The sequence below is a fragment of the Drosophila takahashii genome, chromosome X (assembly GCF_030179915.1).
Source record: "Drosophila takahashii strain IR98-3 E-12201 chromosome X, DtakHiC1v2, whole genome shotgun sequence".
Classification (NCBI taxonomy): domain Eukaryota; kingdom Metazoa; phylum Arthropoda; class Insecta; order Diptera; family Drosophilidae; genus Drosophila; species Drosophila takahashii.
Window position 1 is genome coordinate 14,451,558 of NC_091683.1, and position 27,657 is coordinate 14,479,214.

The 27,657-nt window shown below is 42.5% G+C and overlaps 1 protein-coding gene across 15 annotated transcripts in view; it reads left to right on the forward strand.

The window, feature by feature from the left end:
- Positions 1–27,657, forward strand: part of Appl (amyloid-beta-like protein) — a 51,470-nt gene extending 23,813 nt beyond the window's left edge. For 3 of the 15 annotated variants that reach the window (XM_017142731.3, XM_070218870.1, XM_070218869.1), the window contains 9 exons: positions 8,336–8,506; positions 20,738–20,876; positions 21,054–21,275; positions 21,742–22,430; positions 22,497–22,649; positions 24,158–24,307; positions 24,581–25,287; positions 25,347–25,755; positions 26,238–27,657. In XM_017142731.3, the coding sequence (XP_016998220.2) occupies positions 8,336–8,506; positions 20,738–20,876; positions 21,054–21,275; positions 21,742–22,430; positions 22,497–22,649; positions 24,158–24,307; positions 24,581–25,287; positions 25,347–25,755; positions 26,238–26,345 (2,748 nt within the window). In that variant the 3' untranslated portion in view covers positions 26,346–27,657. The remainder of the gene's footprint in view (positions 1–8,335; positions 8,507–20,737; positions 20,877–21,053; positions 21,276–21,741; positions 22,431–22,496; positions 22,650–24,157; positions 24,308–24,580; positions 25,288–25,346; positions 25,756–26,237) is intronic. The other 12 variants (XM_070218872.1, XM_070218873.1, XM_017142740.3 and 9 more) reach the window with 12 other exon arrangements.

The following is a 27,657-nucleotide window of genomic DNA, read 5'->3' on the forward strand; positions in this document are numbered from 1 at the left end:
TTGAAATTGAAAATGCCATTGCAAGGATGATGAACTGCTGGGAAACCCAGGGAAAGTTCTACAGCTTCTGCTTCACAACGATGATGATGATGCTGACTTTCCAGTTCATGATACTTAGTTTGCTAGGGGTGGCAGTTCTCAAACTCATATCGAATGCCGATACGATAGGAAGGTAATAAGGGAGATTTACTTTATAAAAAAAGTAAAAATCATTTGATTTCATAAAAATATAATACAATATTTTACAATTTAGAAATTAAAATATCCCCAAATTTGTAATCTTTAATTTTTATTTTATGTTTATTACGAAACCGTAAACTGAAAATAATAGGTGACTTTTGGACCTTTTGTTACATGCACCACAGTACCAAATGTCCTGATAATGATGCCACTCTAATAATGATGATGAGCATTCGCTGGCACTCGAATTCAGTTTAGTTGAGTTGAGTTGAGTTTTAGGTCGGGGCTTCCCCGCTTTTTGGCCTGCATCCTGGGGGCATCCTGCCGCCCGCAAATGTAATTAAAAGTGCTTTCAGCAGCATCAATTAGAAAGTACAGTGCACACACACACACACAAACGCAGGGATGTGAAAAGAGAGACACACACACACACTCACAGGGACACGCGTGCGGGAAAGTTGTCTTGGAAAAATTGTGTTGCATACTTGCAGGCACTTTTCACAAAATTAATTTCAATTTGCATGCGTGTGTGTTTGTGTGTAAATGTGGGTGAGTGAGTGCTGTCAAAGCATCCGATTTACCTGCAAGAGGAAGAGAGAGAGAGTCAGAGAGAGGGGGAGAAAGTGACAGAGAAGTAGATGAAATGAAGAAATGTTTTTTGGGTTTTACTGGCTCTGGCAAAAAGTTTTGGCCAAAAAGTTTCGAGTTTCAGTCTTTGCTTCTTTCGATCTGCATTCGAGTCCTCTTCTTTTTGTTTTCTATGTGTGTGCGAGTGGAATTAAACGCACACATATGCCTGGGCACACACACTCACTTAGGCACGTTTCGGGCTTCAAGCGGAAAAGTAGAGAAAGCACAAAAAGTGGCTAGAAAGCAGGCCAGGCCAAACGAAAATTTATGCTCCCCCCCTCTAAGCCACCCTAAGCCCCCTCTGCTGCTGCTGCTGCCGCCGCCTCTGTGTGCGCTGAGTCATCATCAACAAAACAGCAACAACAAGGCTTTTTGACACTCGAAATTGAGCCACAAACAAACGAGAAGCGAGAGAGAAAAAAAAAACACACACAAAAAAGAGGAAAATCATAGGAAAAAAGTTAAATGGCAAAAAGCGAAAATGCACAAAAGACAGCAGCGAACGTAGAAAACTCATAAATAATAGCCCTGTCTTTGTGTGAGTGTGTGTGTGTGTGAGTGTTAGCCAATGGCTTCAAAAAAAAAAAAAAAGAGAAAATGGCCGCGGGTGTGAAAGAGAAGAAAAGCGATTCCATTTCCCAACTTTGACTTACTTCAAGCGACACGCTACTTAGCTTGTCCCCTTCTTCGCCACCCATGATACGCCCCCTCCCCTGCTACGCCCCTTCTACACCCCTCTATATCCCAAAAGCCCTAGCTTGTGGCTATTTTTCACAATTTGTTTTTGTTTTCTTTGCTGCTTTTTCATCTGCACTTGCTACGTGTTTGGTTGCCACCGCTGTGGGTTAGCCTAGACCCCCCCCCCCCTGTGGCACCCCCTGAAAAACCCCCTGCCACCCCACCCATGCTCATTTCTTTTGCTTGACTGTTGGTCCGCAATTTTAACATGCAAAGCATAATTTGAATGCCCTGAACCCTGCTCACCAAACTTCCCTGCGACTGAAGGACAGTGCGGTTCATGATTGTCAAGACGATCGAAAATGAAGTGCGGCTTTACAAAATAAATTAAAAACTGCAATTCCAAGATCCTGAGAACATAAGTAAGTTAGATAAAATCACTACATTAAAAAGAAAGTTGTTATATTTTTTTTAATAAATAAGTATAATACATAAACTAGTGAGATTAAATCCCTATAATTTTCAATAAAATATTTGGCTCATGAAAATTTTAAAATGTCAATTTTGTAGAAATTTGTATAAGCTAGAAAAATCTTTTAATCAAACTTTCTCTGACCTTCCTACCCTCACGAAACGGACTGTAATTATCCCCGTCGATCAGGCATTTGCTATTCTTTCGTCTGTCGTCGACTCCCCAACGAACAAAAAACAAAGAAAACACAAAAAAAATGTAAAAAAAAGGACTCCAAACAGAAGAGAGGAAAAAAAAACATTTTGCGTTTTATTTTGCATTAAAATTCTATTTGTCTCCAACTCGCATTAAGCATAACAGGCAACTTTTTTACGTGTGTTATTATAACGCAATTTTCCTTTGTTTGCCTCGCTGCCGCGTTTTCCAAGCGCCATGCTATGCGCTATGCTTTTCCTCCTACGCTTTTTCCACATCGCTCATTTGCTCCCGAGCTTTTCCTTTCCAACTTTTGCAACCGCTCTCGAGTGTCCCGCTCGGGCGAAATTAAAATATCATAAATTTGAGTTAATTACGGTCGAGTAAACATTAACATAATTGTGTTTCTGTCGTCTCCGGTCGGCTCTTCTTCTTCTTCTTCTCCCACTTTGGCCATTATAAGTAGCCCCTGAAGTACTTATTGGCCGGTTTGCTTTGCTCTCGGCTTTCTACTTTCTACTTTTGGCCAGGGCCACCCCATGACTTAAATATTTAAATCGAAAGTTCAATTTGGCTGTGGTTTATTAACAAGGTAAAAAAAAATTCCAAAATAACTTGATATGAAAAGATTATCGATTTTACGTATCAATTTCGGATTGATATGCTCTAAATGAGGTTTTTTTTGTGTGGTGGTTGCAATGAAACGACATTTCATATATTCTATGTACATTCTTGGTTTTTAATGCTTCCCAGCTTCCAGTTTTTACGTAATAGACATAAGTTTACCAAAAATATATACATACTAGACTCATTTAAAATTTGAAAAAGAAAAAGAAACTAGTAACAATAATCAAATTAAATGTTGCACTGACTGCCCACCGAGCATTGCGGTACAGCCTTAGAATCGGAATCGTCCGAAATACAGAAGTCATCGGTGTCATCTGTCTCGAACTGATTATTCAGCAAAGGCAATGGTAACTTTGATCCTGATAATTGGATTTACATTTAAAATGTTTATCATTGGTTCCTTGGAAGTTCAGATTTTTCTAGGCAGAATGTTTAAGGTAGCCATAAATAAAAGAAGTGAAGTGAAAAGTGATAGAGATTGTTAGTTTAGGTTGTTAAACTGTCGGTCTTGATTTGTCCAAGATACGATTGAAAAACCGCAAAAGAATTTGTATTTTTGTCTAATATTATATTACAAAATTTCCACTCTAAAATATCAGTATTTTGGAAATAACGATCTAAAAATGGATTGTCATACCATTCTGAACTCGTTAATAAATTTCCAATCGATTGGCATTTAAACCTGGACATTTTATTTTTTTGCCATTTTTCGTAAAAAATTATGATGTACCCCCTTATAAAAAAATTAAAAATTGGCGAAAATTTTATTTCTTCAAGATCACCCGGAAAGTGTCATGGATTTATTTATTATTTTGTTATCTGTTCAAAACAGTATGTACTTTTGATGTTGAACTATTTTTGGCCAAGTTACAGCAAAAAAAAAACAAAAAAAATCCAATTTTAAACAAAAACCCAGATCCCAATTGTGTCATGAATCCCGGAAAGTGTCATGGATTTATTTATTATTTTTGGCCATATTTTTTTTGGCAAAAAATCATGATTAACCCCTTATAAAAAGTGTGAAAATTGGCGTTAGAGATTTTCGTTTAAGAAGCCATTTTCGGTTCAAGAGTCCTCTTTGGATCCTGCCTGCAATCTCGTTGCGAAACAGGTTTTTCCGCCTTTTCCGGTGTCCTCATTTCCTGCACTGCACTGCACTCTGCACTGCATACTTTGGGGCGCTGATCGAAACTCCAATTACTTGGCAAGTTTATGAGCTACAAGCTCCATATGGGAGTACACCGCTTGACTCTACGCCCAGCAAGTTAATCAATGGCTTTCCACTATTTTCCCAATCCCAATCGCAGCCCTATTCCCACCTCCTTTTCGTCCTGTGTCCCCCCGATTAAGCGTGTTTTTCCGCTCCTTTTGGCCGGGCAACAAGCAAAAACCTGTCGCACACACACACACACACACACACTCACGGCCACGCCCCTTTTTTGTGGTGGGCGGTAAGGGGAGACAAACGCACACACACTCATGCGTGCATTTGATTACAATTTGTCGCCCTTTCAGCTTGTTCAGCAAACAGTGCGGATGAAAAGGGGGGTAGGGGTGGGAAAAGGGGCGGAAAAGGGGGTGGAGGGGTTGCAGGGGTAGGAGCTCTCCACCATGATTGCCTTTCACCAGAGCGCGAGAAAAGAGGAAGTGAAACGACAGCAGCAGACGGAAGCTGGGGCGGATTTGGTCGGTGGGCGTGGCCGCAAGTGGCGCTGCGTTTTGGCTGTTGCACTCGGCCATCCGGTTCCCTGCTTTCCCCTCTTGACACTACGCCCCTGTCACACCACTCCACCCCCCTATTAACGCCCCTGGTGCTGCTGCAATTTCCCTTTTGTCGCCTGTCACTTTGGCGGCTTCTGATTTGCCCCATCTCCGCATTACTTTCTTCGATCATTATGGCCAAAAGGGATGAGACCGCAGGATTCATCAGGTCTTCGGCTTCATCAATTTTCAGCCGTGAAATTGTCTATTTCGCGCAGGATGCATGATTTTGGCCACAGGAACAGTTGCCCTTTGAAACTTGTTGGCATGGAAATTAAACTGTTTGACAGAGTTGCAAAATTTGAAATCTTAAGTGCATTTTCTTGAAAACCTCTTGAAAAACCTCTAAAGTTAAAAGGTGACTTATGTTTAGCCAGATAATAAAATATAAATATTTTAAAGGATTTTTTTAATAAGAATAAAGGAAACATAAAGAAGTATCTAGTACTTTAAAATCTATAATTATGATGCCTAAAAACAAATAACTTAAAATCTTATAGTGTAATTTCTTTTAAATTTCATATAATTTTCGTGACACCTCTTTAACTATTTTGATACTTGATATTTCCTTATTTTACACCGCTCCCAACTTGTTTTCATGTCGTTAATGTCGTATTTCCGCTCTCCATATACCCGGATTAAGTGGGTTGAACTGCGTTTAATGGCTGCTCCTGTCTATCCTCATTATTTTTGCTTGGCCAAAAGAGGATATTCCGCATAATTGTCGCAGGACATGCACTCCCTATATACATGCATAGGATGGGGCATCCTCTCTTCTGGGGATACCTTTTTCACCCCCCCCCCCCCCCAAAAAAAAAAAAAAAAAAGAAAACCCCACCGTTGTTACAAATTTGTCTTTGTGTTTTTGTTTGCACATTGCGTTGCCATGGCTAGCGACATTATTATTGTCCCCACGTTCCCAGACCCCTGGAAAACCCACTTACAACCCCCTGCAAAACCCCCTGAAAACCCCCTTCCCTTGTTTGGCATATGCCATTGTTGGTGTTAGTGTAAACAACACAACAGCAGGGCAGGAACAACAACAAGTGCAATCCCGACTCGGGCAAAAGCCAAACAAAATCTGCATAAACAAACACACACACACACACACACACACACACACACACACACACACTGCTGCAAAAGGGCATTGGCCAAGCGAAAAGTGTATGTGCGTGTATGGTTGCTTTTGGTTGAATTATTAGATTGCCTGGAAAAATTGCTGGCCCGCCTCTGTCACTGGTCTTTCACCCCCCTTTAGCCCCCCTTTCAACCAGCATACAATTTTCCCTATTTTCCCCTTTTTTCCCTATTTTTCCCAGCCCCGAAAAACTGACAAACAAAAGCTGAGCCCAAGCTGCGTTGGCGCCTTTTTGCCAACTTAATTACTTTTGAAATAGTTGAGCTCACACACACACACACACATCACATCACATCACTTTTGCTCGACTGACAAGCGAAGGGCGAAGAAAATTCAAAAGGGGTCCGGAAAAGGGGGCTGGAAAATGGAAAATGCCCTGTGGGTATAATGCATATTTCAGCTGCTGCCTTGGCAACCGGAAGTCGCCTTTAATGAAGTTTTACAAGTATCCGTTACTTGCAATGCACTTTGTGTGTGTTTGTGCGAGTGTATGGCGAATTCCCAGGGTTTCCGATCAATAATTATATTGTGGAACGCACAGAGCTTTATGTATTTATGAATGCATTAGGGCATCATTAAATCGAGTGGCCGGCGATAGGGAAAGTTTCCCATTTAATCACTTTGCAACATTTGCTTCCCCAAAAGGGGCTAAATGTGTGTGTTTCAAACTTGGAAATCATTAAATCGCCTTAACTTTGGTAATCTAGGTTTTCCGAAAATATTTAAAAGTTGGAAAATCATTTAATGTCCGGAAAATGTGCGTCACGGCTTAAGGCATTAATTTGAAAGGCTTTCAAGGACGACGGAAACCTTTTAGTTGAAATTAAAAAGCATATTCGAAATATATTCAATTTTCTGGCCCACCATTCACATTCTCCATTAAGTTTTCCAGCGACTTCTGCGGGGGGATCATTTTCCAGGCAAGTGCCTGAATGAGTTGGTGAATCAATGAGTGCATTCGCTGGATTCCGCGAATCGCTTGCATTTTCAGACCAACGCACACCGAGAACAAAGCGCCGAAAAGTGGGTGGCCGGGCGCGGAAAAGTCTGCTCCACTTTGATTGTGAGCTGCGAGCTGGGCGCAAAAAATTGAAACAAAACCCTGGGATTTAAGCCTCGGGATTTTTAGCTAGCTGAAAGGAAAAGCACAGATCAGGGAAACTCCCATTGTTGCTGGTCATAATTGGAGAGTGGAAATCTCGGGGCCGGCGAGCAACTCGCTTTGATTGCAATCAGCACCGGCATTGTCTCGCGATTCTGCTCGAAATCTCCACCATCCCTCCATTAATCCCGCTCCCTATCCGCCGTGATTCTCCAATTGTCTCTGGTGATTATCCCTTTGATGATTCCTACGGCGCAGTGTCAAGTGTCGGTGTACTGAGCGCAATAACTAGGAATAGCGGATAATTCTTCAGTTCTTCAAGAATATATATGTACACTTTATACATTTAGAATCTATTTTATATTGGAAACTCATAAAGGTTTCTCAATTTGTACAAAGATGAATTTTTCTCGAATTTTTAGAGCATACTTTTAGACACCTTTAAAAAAATATAATACAATCTCTTTGATTTTTTGTATTTCTACAAAAGAATTGGGAATTTAGAGTGGAATTTACATTTAATAGTATTTTTCTTTTTTATTTGAAACCCTTAAAAAGCTGTCTCAAATTGTGCAACAAAAGAAAGAAATTAAATCTAAAAATAACTCAAAATCTAATAAAATCCAAACTTAGGACTTTCTTACAAAACACCTCTCTTTTTTGAGTCAACTTTTAAAAATGTTTAAATATTTTTATTGCAAACGCAATTACTAAAAAAGGGTTTGGGCAAATAAAATACAAATCACCTTTCTTGTTCACTAAATTGTGCAATCTATTGTAGAACAATGAGTTTCGCTTCATTTCTAGTAGCATATTTAGCTGATTTTGGCCTTGCCCCGTCCCTCTCTATCCTTTCGCACTTTCGTCAGCCACAATGGCGTCAATCAATCAATGTATCAATTGATATCGTTATGCATAATTTGCCCGGACATTCATCATCGTTCATCGAGGCCTGCAGCAGTTGGCTGGCTGCTCCTGTCATGTGGTAATGAAGCATTTAAGCAATCGCCTGGACTCAGCACTTGCCACGCCCCCACCGGCTATACCACCGCCCCCTAATGACGGCCATTAATTGTTCTTTGGCCGGCGGGCCAAGAGTATCTTGCAATATTTCAGTATTTCCAGTATCTGCCTATCCCTATCTGCCAAACGATGTGGCATCATTTTTTATCGCTTTGTCACGAACGTGTGTGGGGTGTTGGGTTGTTGGGTTGTTGGGCTTAGGAATGTGGGTTGTGCCTGTACAATGTGGCGTATGATTAATGTGCCCTGGCATGTCTTTGTCTGCTGTTTGCTGCTTGCTGCTTGCTGCTGTCTTTGGCTTTGTTGCTGCCTCATCCTCAACCTCGTGATGCTCACAGATACACAGACAAATACCAAAAAAAAAAAACACATATCAGACATTACGCATACGCATTGTTGGCATTGCCCAGAAGAATGGGGAATTTTTTGTGAATATCTTCATTTCCTTTTATATCCTTCCACTGACACGGACAACTTGTTACTTCAATTGACCGCCGACTAACCGATATTTTTTTATATTTTCCAGGCCGCCTCGCCACGATGGGAGCCCCAGATAGCCGTTCTCTGCGAGGCCGGACAAATCTATCAACCGCAATATCTTTCCGAGGAGGGACGCTGGATGACGGACCTCAGCAAGAAGACAACCGGCGCCACATGTTTGCGTGATAAAATGGATTTGCTTGATTACTGCAAGAAGGTAGGTGGTATTTCTGCGTTTTTTTTTTTTCAGTTTTATTTCACTTCTTTTTGCATTTGATTGAATTGCAAGCGAAAAGCCAAAGAGAAGCCACATGAAAAATTGCAATTTCCATTGCACTTTGCATATGGAAAAGTATTCGCCTCGGCTGGGCCGCTCCTTGCTTTGCCTCGTTGAGATTGCGCATACGCCATGTGGTCAAGGGTGGTGGTGGATGGGTGGGTGGATGGGTGGATGGGTGGTTCGGGTGCCGCAGGGGGAAAATGTAATTTTATGGCCCTGGCTAACGCTCGACTGAGCCTCCAGAATGCAGCAGGCAGTATAGTACTGGGTGGCATATACAAAAAAAAAAAAAGAAAATATGTATAAAAACCCCTAGAAAGAAAACCAATAAATCAAAAGCGGGGAAAAGGAAGGGGGTCGAAAGCTGAGTGGTCCTGCTATATGGCATCAACAATTTAATTTGCGCTGCGTTGAAAGCGTTTACATTGAGACAACATTAAACGACACTTAATTAATTTTCCATTAATTTTCGCTCTTTGCATTTTGCGGGACTTCCCCATGTACATATACGTGTGTATCCTGTATCGAGAAGCCATGGCATCCTTCTTGTCGTCGCTGTCATAAATTGGCATTCCATAGTCAACATTTCGCCCTCCATCTCCATACTGCTTCCATTTCCTTTAACTTTTTAATTAAATTTTTCTTTTGCCAGTCGCTGGCTAATGTAAGCTCCACACTCCATCTGCTGAACTCCTGAACTCCTGGATGTTGTTCTTACATCATCATCATCATCAGCCTCGTCAAATGTTCAATAATAGTTCATAAATATTGACATTGCATTGGCCCCGCAGTTTTTCCCGAGGAAAATGTATTGAGAGCGACATGTGGCTGGGAAAATGAAATCAGATCACAGCCAACAGCTGTCTGTGTGCTTTTGTTTGTTGTATTTGCAATCGTATTGGGAGCAGCTTAAATAAATCCGATTGCAGCTTTTATTTCAAATTTAAAGAGCCAGAATATTAATCAGGATATGTACACCGAACGCTCGAGGAGTTTGGGGCAGAGTGAAATCTCTCTGTTTTATTGATTTGTAATAAAATTACCTCTGCTTTGATGTTTTTTGCTTGGCATATGGATTTGGATTATGGGATTATAATGATCCTGTTAGCATACAATTCAACCTGAGATAAGATTATGTGGGTACAACTTGTTTACATTTTATCATTTTAATCTTTTTGTTAGCCTGCGAAAAATGAATACTATTTGGTCAATAGGCATATTTTTCTTTTGTGGATTGATTCTATTTGAGACACCTTTATAAATGCTTTTAAATCAGTCATAAACTTTGAAGTCTGCATTTTAGATCTGTGGGGATATACAAGTATTTTGTTGCATACTTTTAGACACCTTTTTAAAAATGCTTTTCAAACCGAACGTGATTTTGGATGTCTTCTTCTCGGCAAATGATACTTTTGATGTATTTTGTATTTAAATATTTTTTTGCATACTTTTGGACACCTTTCAAAAATACTTTTCAACCGAAACGTGATTTTGGAACTCCTCTCCTCTGCAAATAAAACATTCATGGACTTCAAGTCTGCATTTGAGGTCTTCTGTCGCAGTTCAATGGTGGCTCTCAGGGCTCTCGAACCATTTGTTCAGCCAGTGTCATGTGGATATGGTTTAAGGCCAACCCCTGGGTGGCGTTAGGTCAGGACCCCAGATTCCGCATTCCATATTCCAGATCCACATACATACTCATCGCCGGCGTCATTACGATCATCTGTATGCAAATAATGAGCCCGGCAAGCTGTCAAAACTGTCGCATTTGATTCTGACATGCAAATTTCACCCTGACTCCTTGCCACCGCCACCAGGACTCGGATTGGAGTCCTCGGCTGTCGCCTGCAGTTGCTGTGTTGCCACAACATAAATCGAAATAACACACATACCCACACACTCACACACACACTGCCATGTATGATGTATGTAAATGACAAATATTGTATTGGTTTTTCATTTGCATTTTGTTTTTACTCGTTTCTCGTTTCGTTCCATTTCATTTCATTCGGTTTTTCTTTGGCTGCCTTTTTTTTTGTTTCTGTTTCATTTTTATTTTTATTTTAATTTATTTTGTTTTTTATTTATTTTTTTTTCGTATATTTGCTTGCGTTGATATTTTATGTAATTCTCGCCGTCGCATTTATTCGATGTCGCCTTTTTCTGCTGCCGCTCACACATTTTATAATTATGGTAATTTATTTATTATGCTTAATTTACGTCGGTGGCAATGTTTTTGATGTTTCTGCCCCCGTTTCGCGCCGCAGGCCTCACTGAGTATAAAATCCAATAAAATCGTAATTAAGCTGAAGAGCCCGCAGCTAACGAATTGAATGAATGAATGAATGTGTTTTTTGTTTGGAGTGTCGTTCGTTGGCTTTAAGATGGGTTTAGCTTAGCCAGCGGCCACCTATGTATATTTAGGGTTTAAATTTAAAGGATAGCAGTTTAGTAATCAAATTCCCTTCACTGATAATAAAATTAACAATTATATTTATGAAATCTCGTATTCCCCATTTACACAAAATACACCCAGAAAAAAAAATTACCTTGATTTAAGTCCACGTTCCTTAAATTAAGGAACGATGGACTAAAAATGGCTAAATAAGGCTATTCATGGACTTAAAAGTTTTCATCCCATATACATTTTAAGTCTACATGGACTAATTTTGGACTTAAGGCCATATGGACTGTTACATGGACTTAGGTCCATTTTTAGTCCATGTAGACTTAAAATGTATATGGGATAAAAATTTTTAAGTCCATGTATAGCCTTATTTAGCCATTTTAAAGCCATTATTCCTTAAATCAAGGTCAATGGACTTAAATTAAGGAAATTTTTTTTTCTGAGTGTAGTTTTGGTGTTTTAGAAAAAGAAAGAAATGAAGAATGCCAATATACAATATTAATTAATGATATTTATTAGATTTTTATAAAAAAAATTTTACATTTTTCTTAATCTTTTTTTTGCTGTAACTTGGGTAAAAATGGTTCCAAATCAAAAAGGCGTACTGTTTTGAGTAGCTAACAACCTTACATTAAACATCGGTGGATTTTTCGGCTGATTTAAAAAAATAAATATTTTACCCAATTTTTTCATTTTTGATAAGGGGTGAAAAATTAAACATTTCTAGGTTGAAATGCAAATCGATTGGAGATTTTATTACGAGTTCAGCGAGGTATGGCATTCCATATTTGGATCATTATTTCAATTTTTATGACCAAAATACTATTTTGGGTTGAAAATTAGGATTTTGACACCTATTTTGTCATTTAAAAGTGATTTAAAGAACCCAGCTATTTCTAATGTATTCCCGATCTTTATACCCGTTACTCGTAGAGTAAAAGGGTATACTAGATTCGTGCAAAAGTATGTAACAGCTAGAAGGAAGCGTTTCCGACCCCATAAAGTATATATATTCTTGATCAGGGTCACTAGCCGAGTCGATCTAGCCATGTCCGTCCGTCCGTCTGTCTGTCTGTCTGTCTGTCTGTCTGTCTGTCTGTCTGTCTGTCCGTCTGTCCGTCTGTCCGTCTGTATGAACGCTGAGATCTCAGAAACTACAAATGCTAGAAGGTTGAGATTTCCCACACATATTCTTTGGCTTCCTACGCAGCGCAAGTTTATTTTAGCCAAGCGCCACGCCCCCTCTAACGCCCACAATCGCCCACTAACGATTTTAAAATGGGTCCTGCGCCCACATCTTTAAAGATTTCCGAGAAGTATAAATGCAATTTTGTTGTGTATATTTATACCTATCGAAATGTAGAAGACATTTTTCAAATCGGACCATTCATTAAAAAGTTATACGATTTATAAATTGTCAACATATATCTATCTCCCTCGCACTCCCTTTAGCTGAGTTACGATTATTAGTCGGGACACCAACCCGACACAGCGTTCGCACTCCCTTTAGCGGAGTGACGGGTATTAGATAGTCGGGACACCAACCCGACTATAGCGTTCTCTCTTGTTTTTGTTTATGTTTGAGCTGAGAAATTTAGGGATGTATAATGGAGATTGGGGAATATAGAGAGCGGCCAAAAAGGGCAGCTGACCACGCCCACCAACTCTACTTCAGCTGCACGCAATTTCCATCCGACCCGTTGCCCCATTGCCCCGTTTTCCCCGCTTTTCCCCGCTGTTGTTGGCATGAAAAGCCTTCAAACCTTCAGACCAAGCCAAGCCACCACTAACGAAGGCCCTCTCCCCTGCCTCTGCCTCCTCACACACCGCAGCAAAGGGAAATCGAGGGAGGGCGGACTCTCCATTAATGTCAAGCGCCCCAGGTGGGCGTGGCCAGTCGTGGCAGGAGTCGCACCTTAAACATTTCGCAAACGGGCAAATTTGGCTATTTGCATGCAGTTTTTGCACTCACTTGATTCCGCTGCAAATACGCAAATATAAATCACGATGCCAACACTTTTTCGCTCGACCATTTTGTTTGCCTTCACCTTGAAAGAAATTAATTAAAAGCGCTTTATATTGTCCTTTTGTCCGGCGAGCTGCCCAACATGTTTATATTTATTTATATCATTTCTCTCTTTTTTTTTTATTTCTTTTCTTTCGTTCATTTTTTGTATATCAATTTTGTGCCCTGCGCTGGTTTCTTGTTTTGGTTTCGTTTCAATTTCAGCAGAGGAACCCCGCTTGCTCTGCAATTCAAATGGAAATTAATTAATTTGGCTGTGTTTGCCTTGCGGTGTCAGGCTTCAAAATGTTGACCCAAAACCCCAACTCCGAAAAAAAAGAAGGGAAAATGTTTGCCCGGGCTAATGAGTTAAATTACATGTGCCTTTCGATGGGTTTCAAGTTTCCCCGAAAACGAAACGAAAACGAAAACTCGCAGAAACTCTGGATTAATAATGATAAATGAGACTTGCTGATGAGTGGCTGGGCTGCCTTTCAAAATTTCTCCATTTCACCAAAATTGCATTTAGCAGACATAAATCGCATCTAAATTCAATTAACTACACTCAATTCGATGCGAAGAAGAAGGGGGATGGTGTTTGGGGGACCCGTAAGCTCATTTGGTGGAAAATCTCATTAAGTGACTGGGCGAGGGCCGCGGAACCAGAACGTTAATTAGGAAGGCTTGTAATTGAATATCCCCAAAAGCATTTTCCCCCTCGAGTTTCACTTTGTATCATGTGTGTGTGTGTGTTGTGCTGGGCATTCCTTGCTTGATAAGCAAGGACCCTTTGCTTTTGACCGTCTCTTGCATTGATTTCGCCGCATCATCCGAAGCTGATCGCTCAATTAAGAGGAGTGTTGGCATCGCGGCCCTCTCCGCGCTTCTCACGTTGCCCACTTAAGTTCCGGCTCAGCCGATTACGGGCCAACTATGCGCTAATTATGCGCTGTCAGCGTCTCAGTTGCGTCAGCTTAAAGAGCAAACTCAGCGGGTTCACTTGGAGAACAACCAAAATACATAAATAATGGGTTTAAATAAAAAAAGAATTTAATTTCGGTGAAAAATATTTTGTCCTGGTGCTAACGTAATTAATCCAAGCTAGATAATAGAAATTAAAACAAATCAAATGAAATCACTGTTTAGTATCAAACTAGAAATGATAACTAATTTAATGACTTTCTGATTACGGAATATTAATATAAATTTATGGAAAATGCTATTTAAAGTTCAAGTTATCTAGTGATTATATAGTCTCTTTTTATACCAGTGTAGGGGAATGGGATTTTAAATAGACACATCGCTTCGAGAGCTGCACAAACACAGCGGCTGTTGTTGTTTGTGCATAATTGCACCGGCTGGAATAGTTAGCGAATCATTTGAGCCACCAGCGGCGCCGGCGCCCCATGTAATTGCCACTGACCCATCTGCATCCTCATCATCACACCGCGATGATGAGATGATGATGCCGCTGACAGGTGAGCAGATGAACAACTAACTACTAAACAGCTGAACAGGTTGGCCACTCATTCGCTGAAGGACACGAACCGAACTATATTTACGAGACGCTCCATAATGGCCGCATTGAAACTCACTGAGCTGGTAAAAAGTAGTTTAGTCGCTAAATAGTTTAGCCCCCCATCGCACCAGCCTCCTCATCACCTCCTCATCTGTGATATGGCTAAATATAGTTGGCCAGGCCCAAATGGATACACACCCGCACACTTTTTGCCAGATAAAAGAGACAACAAATGGGCCCGTTTTGCCAGCTAAGCCGCTCGCTTAAATGCCTGCAAAATTGCACCGCCAAGACAGGATGGGGATGGGGCTGGGGGATTTTGGGATCTGCGAAGGTCCAGTGGTGGGTGGTGGGTGGCGGGTCGTTCCGTCGTTGGCACAGTGGGCGGTCCAGTGGGTAGTGGGTGGCTTGCCTAATTCAATTGTTTGTAATGTTGCTGGACATTTAGAGTTAAATGCTTGCTTACACATAATGCCCATTAAAGGTGATGTATGTGCGGCCCGTTTGGGGATGCTGAGCCCCCAGGCCAGTGGGTTTCGAGGGGGGTTTTCTGGGTGGCTGGATGCTTGGCTGGCTATGCGAAACTTGCCAGATTGTGGTGCCCTGGCATGTGGTTTGGCCATTTTGTAGCACCGCCGAAATGGGCATGTATAACAGCAGTGGAGCTATTACAACTGAAACCAAAACTAAGAATCTGGCTAATAGAGGGGAAGTGCCAGAACATTTGCACTTACAATTGGGTAAAACTCACTTAATTTTATAAAAATAATTAAGTATTTTGAAGAACTAACCCAAAATTAAACCATTACTGCAGGAGAGAAATAAGCATGATTAAGACTTTGCTCACCTAATCCCAATTATTTTCCTGTTTTGAACTGCATTGTCTTCGCATATCCTTTGTTCAGGGATAACATTGAATGAGCCTGGACTTTCGGTTTGGAGATTTCATCCTGCAGCAACGCAAACTCAACTTGTGCAGCAATAATAATTTTACCAAGACCCCTCCCAAAAGGCATTGTTCCTTCCGTAAGATTTACAGATAGATATGCCTGAATAGGGAACTCTAAAAGCTGCAGCAAATCGGTTAATTCACCATCGTAACTGATTAAATGGAAGAGCTGAGCTATATATCGGATGTCCCTCCTAAACAAGACCTGGCAAACAGTGTGGCCTGAGTTGTGCTCTCCATAATCAAATGAGCAGCGCAGACAAAAGCCTGACTGAATCCGATTGAGCAATCGAATCGAAATCGAGCCCCTCTCTGTGTATAACAGTGGTTGCCATAGAGCAGTCGCAATCGTAATTACACGGCATTACCGTTCGGTGCGTATCAGCTTATCCCATAATGGGGATGGCCAAATGGTCAAATGGTGAAATGACCAGTGGCCAGTGGCCAATGGCCCCCCGTGAAGCAGTGTGTAAGCGAAACGGAACAGAAGCCTCTGGGTAGGTCAGCCATTGTCGGGAAGCGGGCTTTAAACACACATGTGGACACGCAGAGCTAAGTCACTACTCACTACACACAATAAATATGCAGTTGAAAAAATATCTAGCTCAGTTCTCAGGTTTAATTGGTATTGAAAGAATTTAGTTTAGCCTAAAAGTATGCAGTGAATAAAGAAAAGTCGCTTTCCTGTATGAATTCATATCAATTTTCAATTAAAAATATACTGTTGCATACTTTTAGACACCTATTATTGGCATATTTAAGTAATTTAAAGTAATTTTTCTCTCTAAAAGCATTTCAAAATTATATAAATTTTCTTTGATTATTTCATTTTATCCATAATAAATTGATACGGATTACGAATGCCATTTCTTTTTTATCGGTGTACCATACACCATATAGCCCTGCACTCGGATGGCACCTTGAATTGTGTTTGCTTTCTGGCCATTTGACTGAAAGGACTCGGCGACACAAAAGTTTGAGGAAAACGGGGCGCAAAACAAAGCCAGGGAAAAAGACGGAAAAGCCGCAGGACCAGTTGGGCCAACAATAACACACACACACACAGAGCGCTTGGCCTTTTTGGCCCTAATGCCCCCGTTAGTGTTTGTGTTACTGTTTCTGTTTCAGTTTCAGTTTCTCTGCCGTACAACGGGGCGTATGGGAAATTATTTTTACAATTTCAATGTCAACATGTTGGGCGAAGGCCGAGTGTGTTGGGGTTCCGTTCCGTCATTGAAAGCCTGGGTTTTGAAGTTAACTAAAAATACATAAGCCCACGTTAGGTTAGAACGCAAAATAAAAAAAGAAAGCATAATAAAAAAAAATACGTATACGCCGCGTGACCACGCTTCAGGTTACGTATACGCAGCGTGTAACGGAAGAGAACTGAACTGGAATGCCAAGGCGTGGCGAAACTTAAATGAAAACAAGGCAAACAAAGCAAGGATGCGAAAAAATGCAAATAGAAAGTTGCCGCAAAATGATTTGCCCCACACGTAGGAGGGATTTGCCAGAGGCGGGGGAAAAAAAGAAAGGGAAGGAAACATGGAACACCATGTCAGTGCCACATTAAAAAATCATTTTCAATAACGCGCTCCACTCCGCCAGGTGGCGCCCAGGTTCACCCAATCTCCATATTTTCCCGACTCCTCCTTCCTTCTGGCAACTCAATTGTTTGCATTTTGCATGCATTGACAGACAGGGCGCACCGGGGACCTGGCCACGCCCACTTCTGCTTTCCTCCTTTCCGCCCCTCCGGATACAGATGTTTTTCATGCGGATGTTAGGCGCTGTCAAACACTCACTTGCCACGCCGCCTTTCTCCTTTTAACTGGATTTGTTTGGCTTGGTCCTCTTCTGCCTCTGCTTCACCTTGTCCCGAAAACTAAACAAGAAAAAGAAACTCGACAAAAGATCGACGAGCCCATGAATAAAGAGCCACAGTTTGCCGCTGTTTAAATTGGATTTGCCATAAATAAACCAAATGTCTCCGGGCCATGGGATTTTCCGCCAAAGCCAAGCCAATAAATCAATGGCGGAAAAATCCAATCCGTATAGCCAATTGGCTAACAATATATATGTATGTATGTAAAGGGCTGGCTGGGCCACGTAACCATTTAACAATTAACCAAAGCGAGCAACTTTTTTCACAGCCCATTAGCGGCCAACAATTTGTTCAATAAGCCAATCCAATTACAAAACAATTTATTCACTTCATTTTTTTTTGCGAACAGTTTATGCAGTTAGTGCAACAATTTAATTGTATTTTGAGTAAGCGCAGTTAGAAATTGCAGAATATTTTAGGTGGAAGTTTAAATCCTTTTTATAAAAACAAATCAGATCAAATAATTTCCAAATTTAACGTAAATATATTCCCAAGAAATTAAACAGAAAATAAATAGTACAAATGGCAATGAGAAACTTGGAAGTAAAATATATATAACAGATTATATATAATAATTACTTATGCTACAGTTATACAAAGGGCAATGATAAACGTGGAAATTGTTCAACGAGCAATTTGATATATATATAACAGTTTATATAACAGTAATATACAATCACTTGTGCTACGCAGAAAAGGAAAAGGACAGGAAAAAAACCAGAATGAATCTGAAGGACGACTGAAACGATAACGATAACCATAACAATATAACCATGGCAAACGACATTCGCCGCTGTCATTAATGTCCGCGTATTGAGACCCCTTCTAATTGCATTGCTCAAGGATTCCCGTGAAGCGTGTGGACAGCAACAATGGCGTTGTGTCCTGTAATCCCATGCGTGTCTCTCTCTCTCTGTGTGTGTGTGTGTGTGTTCAAAACGTAACGGAACAATGGCGAAATGTCAAGTTTAATTGTTTGTCTGTCATTAGCGAACACTCACTCATACACACTCGCATTCACATTCACATTCACCCACAGAAACGATGCAGCGATGCATGGATTTTTTGCTCTCTCTGCTAATTTTATACAATTAAATTTTCCGCTGTGTGTGTGTGTGTGGGTTTAGTGGGTGCTTTAGGGGGCAGGGGGTAGGGGGCATTTTCCTCGAAACAAAAGAATCAAATGCTGTTACAATAACTTGCGCCGCGCTTATTTGCGGCAAACTCTCTCAAGCGAGCCACTTAAACAGCCTCACGCTCGGTTGAATATGTTTTGATTAAGCCAAGTATAACGAACACATTTCAGCCAGGACGACGACGACTACGGCGACGGCGACGAGTCCTGCGAAAGTGAGTCTCACTTTCCACAGCCGACTGGCTACTGGGTGGTTCGTTGGTTGGGTGGCTGAATGGATGGTTGGGCCTTTGGATAGGTGGGCGTGTGTATCCATAAGCCCGGGGCACGTTTATGTACTCCATCGACCGTTTTGGTCAGGCACTGGGCCGTGTGAATGACATGACGTCGTCGGAGGCTCCAGTCCCCTGACCATTTCCATCCCCTCGTGTCTTTATTTTTAAAGTGCCGGAATATTTGGGGGCCTGTGTGGGTGGGTGGGTCCTTGGATGGATCTCTACCATGGTTTATATCGAGTCGCTGGCACGCACGCAACTCCCGAAACAAAACGAAAAAAAAAGAGAGGAGAAAAGAAAACATAACCTGGGGCACAGTGGATCACCTGGGCAACTCGATTCCTGTGGTCCCCTTAACTTTAGAACCTTGATAACTCATCAACTGTTAGAGCAAATCTTATATTTCAGCTGTTATCAAATGTTTTGAATCCACTATTTGAGGTAATTTGGGTACATTTTTCTCTTTTTAAAGGATATTCCGCTTTGATGATAAAGATTTTTTTAAATTATCTCTATTTGAGAAAGCTTTCTTTTAGAAGCTAGATTGAAATACAGTATTAAAATACAGTATTTCAGGTAATTTGTTAGATAGAAACAATATAAAGAGTCTCCTTTTCTCTTTTTTAAAGGAGATTCCGCTTTGATGATCTAGAACCTTTTAAATTATCTCTATTTCGGAACGCTTCCTTTAGAAGCTAGACTGTGGACTTATCCCTACTCCCAACTGTTATATACTCACTGTTATACTGCCAATGCAGTCCAAAGTCCACTGTCCACTGTGCCATTATGGGCTTTATACACTGGCAGCATATGGAATGACCGGCACAGCACAGCACAAGCACAGGCACATCACAAGGCCTTATGCCCAAGACTTGGTTTATTTTCTGTTTGTCCGGAAAGTCCGGCAGTCGAGGGCCTTTGGGGTTTCGGTTTTCAGTTTGACTTGACATGCATCAGCATCATTATTTTGTGCTTTTAATGTTTTATTTAGCCTGGTTGCCGACAGTCATACGCAGTGTGGGCTGGTTAAAAAGGGGAGGTGGGTGGTGGGTGGTGAGTGGGTGCTGTCTACGTGCCGTTTGCACTCATTTCTTGCCGGGCCTCCCCTCTCCCTCTCTCTCTCTCTGCCTCCAGTCCATCCGTCTCTTTTTCACCCACATATGAGGGAACCATTTGCAACCAAGCACTCAAACAACATTTAAAAAGGCCTCATTTTCATGAGCTGTTGTGTGTGTGCCAGGATGACGATGAAGATGGGAATGGGGATCCAGAGGAGTGTGTGCCACTCGGCACATAATTGTTTGAAACAAATGTAGTGCACACACACACACACACACACACACATATGGTTGCACGTGCACCCACACATAGACACAGGGCACCGACACAGACATGTGGGATATTTTATTAGGCCATTCAGTTAGTCAGTCATTTAGTCAGTCAATCAAACCGGGCAGGCAATTAAAGTTTCACTGCCCATTGTCGGAAGCCAAAGGCAACAAGAACAACAGGAACCAGGGCAAAAAGAGGGAAATAAACACATCAAATGGGCTGGCAAACAAGCCCTGGGTTTCAAAGAGGGTATCGGTTGGATGAGAAAAGTGGGATTGGGATTGGATAGGGGTGATTGGAGAATGGGAGCGGCCGCCTGACGAACCTGGGGAAAATCCTTTCAGATAAATGAAATTCCCCAGAATCGCCCTCGCAATGAGAACTTGATTAATAATGAATTGAACGGCAGCCGGAATTTAAAATCTATCCCACTAACGGGTTGGCTGGAACTAAATAGAATTGTTACATAAGCCATCTGGTTTAGTGGTGAGCTATGTACTACAGATGAATAACTAGTTGCATTCAACTTTATTCAGTATATCTGACTAAATGTTAGCGAAAATAAAAAACTGTTATACACACTGTTATACAAACTGTTATACAAACTGTTATACCCTTGTAAATTGTTTAAAACTCATGCATTTTTGTCCTTTTTTTCCAGGCCTATCCCAATCGAGACATTACGAACATTGTCGAGTCATCCCACTACCAGAAGATCGGCGGCTGGTGTCGTCAGGGTGCTCTAAATGCGGCCAAGTGCAAGGGCTCCCACCGCTGGATCAAGCCATTCCGCTGTCTCGGTGAGTATACTGAAATAGAACGAACGATAGACTCAACTCGAAAAGGACCAACCAACTGATCCGCTTTCCCTGTGCCTCATCTCCAACCAATCAAACGAACAAACCAACCAACCAACCAACCAACCAACCAACCATCCGTCCATCAATCATTCACCACTCGACGACGTTTGGCTTCAGAAGGACCATTCCAATCGGACGCCCTGCTGGTTCCCGAGGGCTGCCTCTTCGATCACATCCACAACGCCTCACGCTGCTGGCCCTTCGTGAGGTGGAACCAAACCGGAGCGGCCGCTTGCCAGGAGCGCGGAATGCAGATGCGCAGCTTCGCCATGCTCCTGCCCTGCGGCATCTCGGTCTTCTCCGGCGTGGAGTTCGTCTGCTGTCCCAAGCACTTCAAGAGTGAGTACTGAGTACTGGGTCAAAAAAAAATAAAATAAAAAAAAAAATAAAATAAAAAAATAAATAAAAAAATAAAAAAAAAATTGGATATTCCGCAAATCCAATGAGCACGCTTCTTTTTCTTTTTCCGCAATCCCCTTCAATTACGTTGACACATTGGACTACCTTTTTTTCCCTACACAGCCATTAGTTACTTACACCCTGTGGTTAGGAAATATTAATTATTTAAAACACAAATCAAATGTGCACAGAACAAACAAATGTGCCATTACTCACTCTTTCATTGGACATTAAGCGAATCAGTTATGCATTTATTTATTCAGTTTGCTTGAATTTGGTTTCTCATTCTACAATTAAAGTTTGGGTTTCGTTGATAACTTTATGGGAATTTCCCCCTCAATTAGACACCTTTTATGCTATTGATGTGAAATTTATAATTTATGATTCCATCACTTCCCCCTCTTAGCTGATGAAATCCATGTGAAAAAGACCGACCTGCCGGTGATGCCACCAGCCCAGATCACCAGTGCCAACGACGAACTGATGGTGAATGACGAGGACGATAGCAATGACTCGAATTACTCAAAGGATGCCAATGACGACGAGCTGGACGATGAGGATGATCTGATGGGCGATGATGAGGAGGACGAGATGGTGGCGGATGAGGCAGCTGCCGGGGGAGGAAGTCCCAGCACCGGATCGACTGGCGATGCAAATAGCGGATCTCTGGATGATATAAATGCGGAATACGATAGCGGCGAGGAGGGTGACAACTACGAGGAGGATGGAGCTGGTTCCGAGGGCGAAGCCGAGGGTGAGACCTCCTGGGATCAGAGCGGAGGATCTAAGGTGGTGACCCTAAAGAGTGGTGCCTCCGCCTCGGTGCCGTCTAGTGGTCCGGTTTCAGTTTCTGCCTCATCTGAAAAGACGCCCGCAAAATCCTCTGATTTGGTCACGAGCACTCCTCAGCTTTCCGCCGCCGCCGCCGCAGCCGCCGCAGCTGCTGCAGCATCTGTGAACTCTGGAAACTCGGGAGTAGGATCTTCTAACGGAGGAGGAGGAGCCCCACCATCCACCGCACAGCCCACCTCGGACCCATACTTCACCCACTTTGATCCGCACTATGAGCACCAGAGCTACAAAGTAAGTCAGAAAGTAAGTGTTTACGTTGAGGGCGCAGGTTTATTTATCGATGCAACACAAAACGTATTCTAAACAAAGGAAGCCCAACAGCGCCTTGAGGAATCGCATCGCGAGAAGGTCACGCGCGTGATGAAGGACTGGTCGGATCTGGAGGAGAAGTACCAGGATATGCGCTTGGCGGACCCCAAGGCAGCCCAATCCTTTAAGCAGCGGATGACGGCTCGCTTCCAGGTTAGTCATCCTTTGTGTGTGACGCACTCATTTCCGATATTCCACATCCCGAAACCCTATCTCTCTCTCTCTCTGTCTCACTGTCTCTACTCATCACTCTGTCTCTGTCTCGCACCGAAACCCCTATCTCTGTCTGTCTCCCTCTGACTGCCTGCCACCTATCCTCTAGAATATGTGAACCATTTAAAAGCTATGTCTCTGCATCTGAATGTGTGTGTATGTCTGCGTCTATATCGGGTTATTCAGTTGGCAAGGGATTAATTGATTAAGGATCATAACAAATGATATAGAAATCCGTTTAAGCTTGCCACCTGAAGCTACCTCATAACCAGTATTCCATCCATCTGTATAATCGTCATAGTCGTTTATCATTTCAATTAGTTCCCTTGAGTTCCCATCTGAAACCCCTTACCATGCACACCCTGTATATCGTAATCGTAATTGTTTCCTACTCTAACCGTAATCGTAGCTCATTATGTTGCGCTCATTGTATCGCCTGCTTTTCTTTTGCTGCACTTCGAGGTCCAGAGATTGGTTCTACTACCCATCTTAGGGTTATACCACCCATCCATATCTCTGGGCATCGTTGGGCTGTCTTCTTGTTTATTTGTGTATCCATATGTATGGCAAATGGGAGCGAAAGAGGCATCAGATTGTAATCACAACAGCAAATAACAATAACAATACCAGTAACAATAACGATAATGCTGCTCGTAATCTAACCAGTTAACGAAGTACCGCTACAGGAACGAAACAATAGATCCAATTACCCATATTACTAACTAACATCCAAAGTGCTTTGTAGTTGAACTGATTGGCATTTTAAACTAACTATAATCCGCCTATACCTAAACCTACACGTAAACCTAAACCTATGCTTTATTTCGAAACCAAACGATCCACGAAACGAACTAAAAAACGAGAACGAACACAAACGTATATGGATACGGAAACCCAACACCTGATATCCCGACTTTGGTCCTCATCGATGTGTATTGCTCGCATTGTAGACCTGTATATGCTGCTTAAGTAACTGCTGTGCTTCCGCCAGGAATGAACTGCATCCATGTATATATTACCATATACCATACAGACCCAATTCGACCCCATGGACAGAAACATTTCAAATCCCACCAGTTTTGCACCGCATCAGTGGCTCGCACTGTATCTCTGTATCTCTCTCGCTCATTCTCGCTCCATCTCGATCCCCCATGGCAGCACTAACAAATAATATAAATTGCGAGAAGCTCTTTAGTCCCATAACTCTGGACAAACCACGCGACACGTTCCCAATCCCCACCCAAAACAACATTTCAACCACAAACAAAATACGTACAAAATCGAGGCAATTTTTTTCGAAAATTTAAATGAAAAGAGAATAATTGAAATACCGATAGACCAATACCGATCGACAGCTGCATATTGTTATCGATCGAAGCAAATTCCCCATGCTGATAATCTTTCTCTCTTGGTGTGCAATACGTCTTTATATGGGAATGTAATTTTAGACTTCTGTTCAGGCACTCGAGGAAGAAGGCAACGCCGAGAAGCACCAGCTGGCCGCCATGCACCAGCAGCGCGTTTTGGCCCACATCAACCAGCGGAAGCGGGAGGCCATGACCTGCTACACCCAGGCCCTCACCGAACAGCCCCCGAACGTGAGTAGTTCTCCCAACGAGAGGTATCCTCAATGGGATAAGACCGGTCGTGGTGTGGGATCGATATTAAATGTATAAATTAGTAGCTAGAATTGATTAAAACGAAAAAGAAAAGAACCTTGAACTAGGGGATTTTAGACGCGGTTTATATTAGCACTAAACGTAAGTCCACCCGGGGGCGCCAAATGTCACATCACTTGAAAGGGTTTTTAAGTTTTAATAGAAGGGCTCTTTCAAAGGAAAACGTTTGCTAATGCTCCCAATCTCATCTAGGCCCACCATGTTGAGAAGTGCCTGCAAAAGTTGCTGCGCGCCCTGCACAAGGACCGTGCCCATGCTCTGGCCCACTACCGCCACCTGTTGAACTCTGGAGGACCCGGTGGCCTGGAGGCGGCTGCCTCGGAGCGACCACGCACTCTGGAGCGCCTGATCGACATCGATCGTGCTGTCAATCAGTCGATGACCATGCTCAAGCGCTACCCGGAGCTATCGGCCAAGATTGCCCAGCTGATGAACGATTATATTTTGGCATTGCGCAGCAAGGACGACATTCCCGGCTCGTCGCTGGGCATGAGCGAGGAGGCGGAGGCCGGCATTCTGGACAAGTACCGCATCGAGATCGAGCGCAAGGTGGCCGAGAAGGAGCGACTCCGGCTGGCCGAAAAGCAGCGCAAGGAGCAGCGGGCCGCCGAGCGGGAGAAATTGCGCGAGGAGAAGCTGCGTATGGAGGCCAAGAAGGTGGACGACATGCTCAAGTCGCAGGCGGCCGAACAGCAGCAGCAATCGCAGCAGCAGCAGCAGCAGTCCAATGCCCAGTCGTCGACCCAATCGCAGGCGCAACAGCAGCAGCAGGAGAAGAGCCTCAGCAGCAAGGAGCTGGGTCTCGATGGCGGATTGGTCACAGCGGCCAATCTTAACTTGGACACCACCAAGAGCGAGAAGGAGCTGTCGGATACCGAGTACGCCGAGGCAACAGTAAGGTGGGTATCTCTATACCAAAGTTTTTGAATAACTATAACTAATACTATCCCCTCTGTAGCAGCACCAAGGTGCAGACCGTGCTGCCAACGGTCGACGATGATGCCGTCCAGCGGGCGGTGGAGGATGTGGCCGCTGCCGTTGCTCACCAGGAGGCCGAGCCGCAGGTGCAGCACTTCATGACCCACGATCTGGGCCACCGCGAATCGGTATTTGAGCTGCGGCGCCAACTCGTACCGCATTTGCCTAAAGCCTATCCCCTCTCTCTCTCTCCCCTCTCGTTGCAGAGCTTCTCGCTGCGTCGCGAGTTCGCGCAGCATGCGCACGCGGCCAAGGAGGGCCGCAATGTCTACTTCACGCTCTCCTTCGCCGGCATCGCCCTCATGGCGGCCGTCTTTGTGGGCGTGGCCGTGGCCAAATGGCGGACATCGCGCTCGCCGCACGCCCAGGGCTTCATTGAGGTCGATCAGGTGGGTGGGGGGTTGGGATATGGAGTGCGGAGATCACCATATAACAGTGAAAAGTTTATGTATAACAGTTTTATAACAGTTGTATAACAGTTGTATAACAGTTGTATAACAGTAGGTGAATAACAATGGTGAACTACAAATGAAGGCAAAGCGACTACATTGATTAATTTTAGCCCACGATATATGTATAACAGTTTTATAGCTGTGGTTTAACCCAGTAATATTGTCCAGAAGGATGGTCAATTTCATAGGATAAAACATATTGTAACTCCACTTAATTGTTTCCCTATCCAATTGTGTATAACAGTTAGTCTTGGCTTGGTACATGAGCTTGAAGTTGTATAACAGTAGTTGATAATACAAAACTGCCTTCAATTGTGGTGTATGACAAATGAAGGGTTTGGTAATCTCTTGCTCCGTATCCAACACACATAGGATAAATCTTTAAAAAAAAATACTAATCCAATTCTATCCCAAACTAGAACGTGACCACACACCATCCCATCGTCCAGGAGGAGAAGATCGTGCCCAACATGCAGATCAATGGGTACGAGAATCCGACCTACAAATATTTCGAAGTGAAAGAGTAAGCGGGACGGCAAGAGGAGCGCGGCTGGCTAGAGCGAGAGCGAGAACGAGAACGCCGAGCGAGCGAGAGGCACACATCAACAGCAAAAGCAGAAGAAACAGCAGCAGCAGCAACCACAATTTCAAAATGAAGAAACTTAAGCATAATATTAAAAAGCAGATGGGAAGAGAAATGATTTTTTTTTTCGTCAAAAAAGGAGCGCAGTTCCAATAAGGAGAAACGAGGGGTAGAAGAAGAAAGATAAATTCAATGAATGGTAATATATCTATATATTAAATTAAAGCAAGCAAGCAGAAAGGCAAGAATATAAAGCAAGCAATTAAATTTAAGTATTTGAATGTTTAACAAAATGCAGTAAACATCCTTTCTAGCTCTCTATCTCTCTCTCTCTCTCGGTCTTACTCAACCACTCTGTCCCTTTCCCACACACACACATAACTCATTACATTCCCACTTTGTGGTTCTTGTTGGGCGCCAAATAAAAAGAGAGCAAAAGAACTAATAGCCAAAGAGGCAAGCGAAAATCCGTGCAAAGGAAAGTCGGATAAAAAGATTGAAAGTAAAAGCATAAAGCCAAGGACAAGAATCACACACACCCACACACAAAAGGAAAGGAGGAGCAGGCGGAGGAGGTGGAGAAAGAAAAGAGAGCAGAAGAAAAGCAAATGCAAAACAAAAGATATTCCTAGTAAATAAATTGTCAGCACACAGACACACATTCACATACACCGACTCACTCATAGATACAGGAACAGTCACACACACACACACACAACCACACACGCATTCATGGCTGCTTCGTAGCATACTTTTGAGCGTTTCGTGGCGTTGAAATGCTTGCAAGCCGATCGCAATTCTTACCGACAAAAAAACTTACGCCATTAATTAGAGCCGCGCTAAAAGCTAAAAGAAGATGAAAGCTGAAACACAGATACACACACTCACACTGAGACACACATGTGAACCTAAGAGCTACCTACGCGTACTAATCTCTATACGAACATGCATATGCGCTTATGTATATGTCTAACTCTCTCTCTAAACCACACTCACACTCACACACACACACGAAAACACCCAGACAAACGCAAAGAAAGCAACTGCAAAAACCCAACAAATTATATATACACATATATATATATATATACAATATATTTAAAGCAAAGCAAGAAGAAATGTCCATAAATGTATTTATGTATCTATACACGAGCCACACAACCCAAAAAGGTCGAAGGTCAGCCAGCTAAGGGGAGCAGGAGAATTACGATGCTTGGCAGGCTATGAAATTAATATATGAATCAGCTACGTAAACA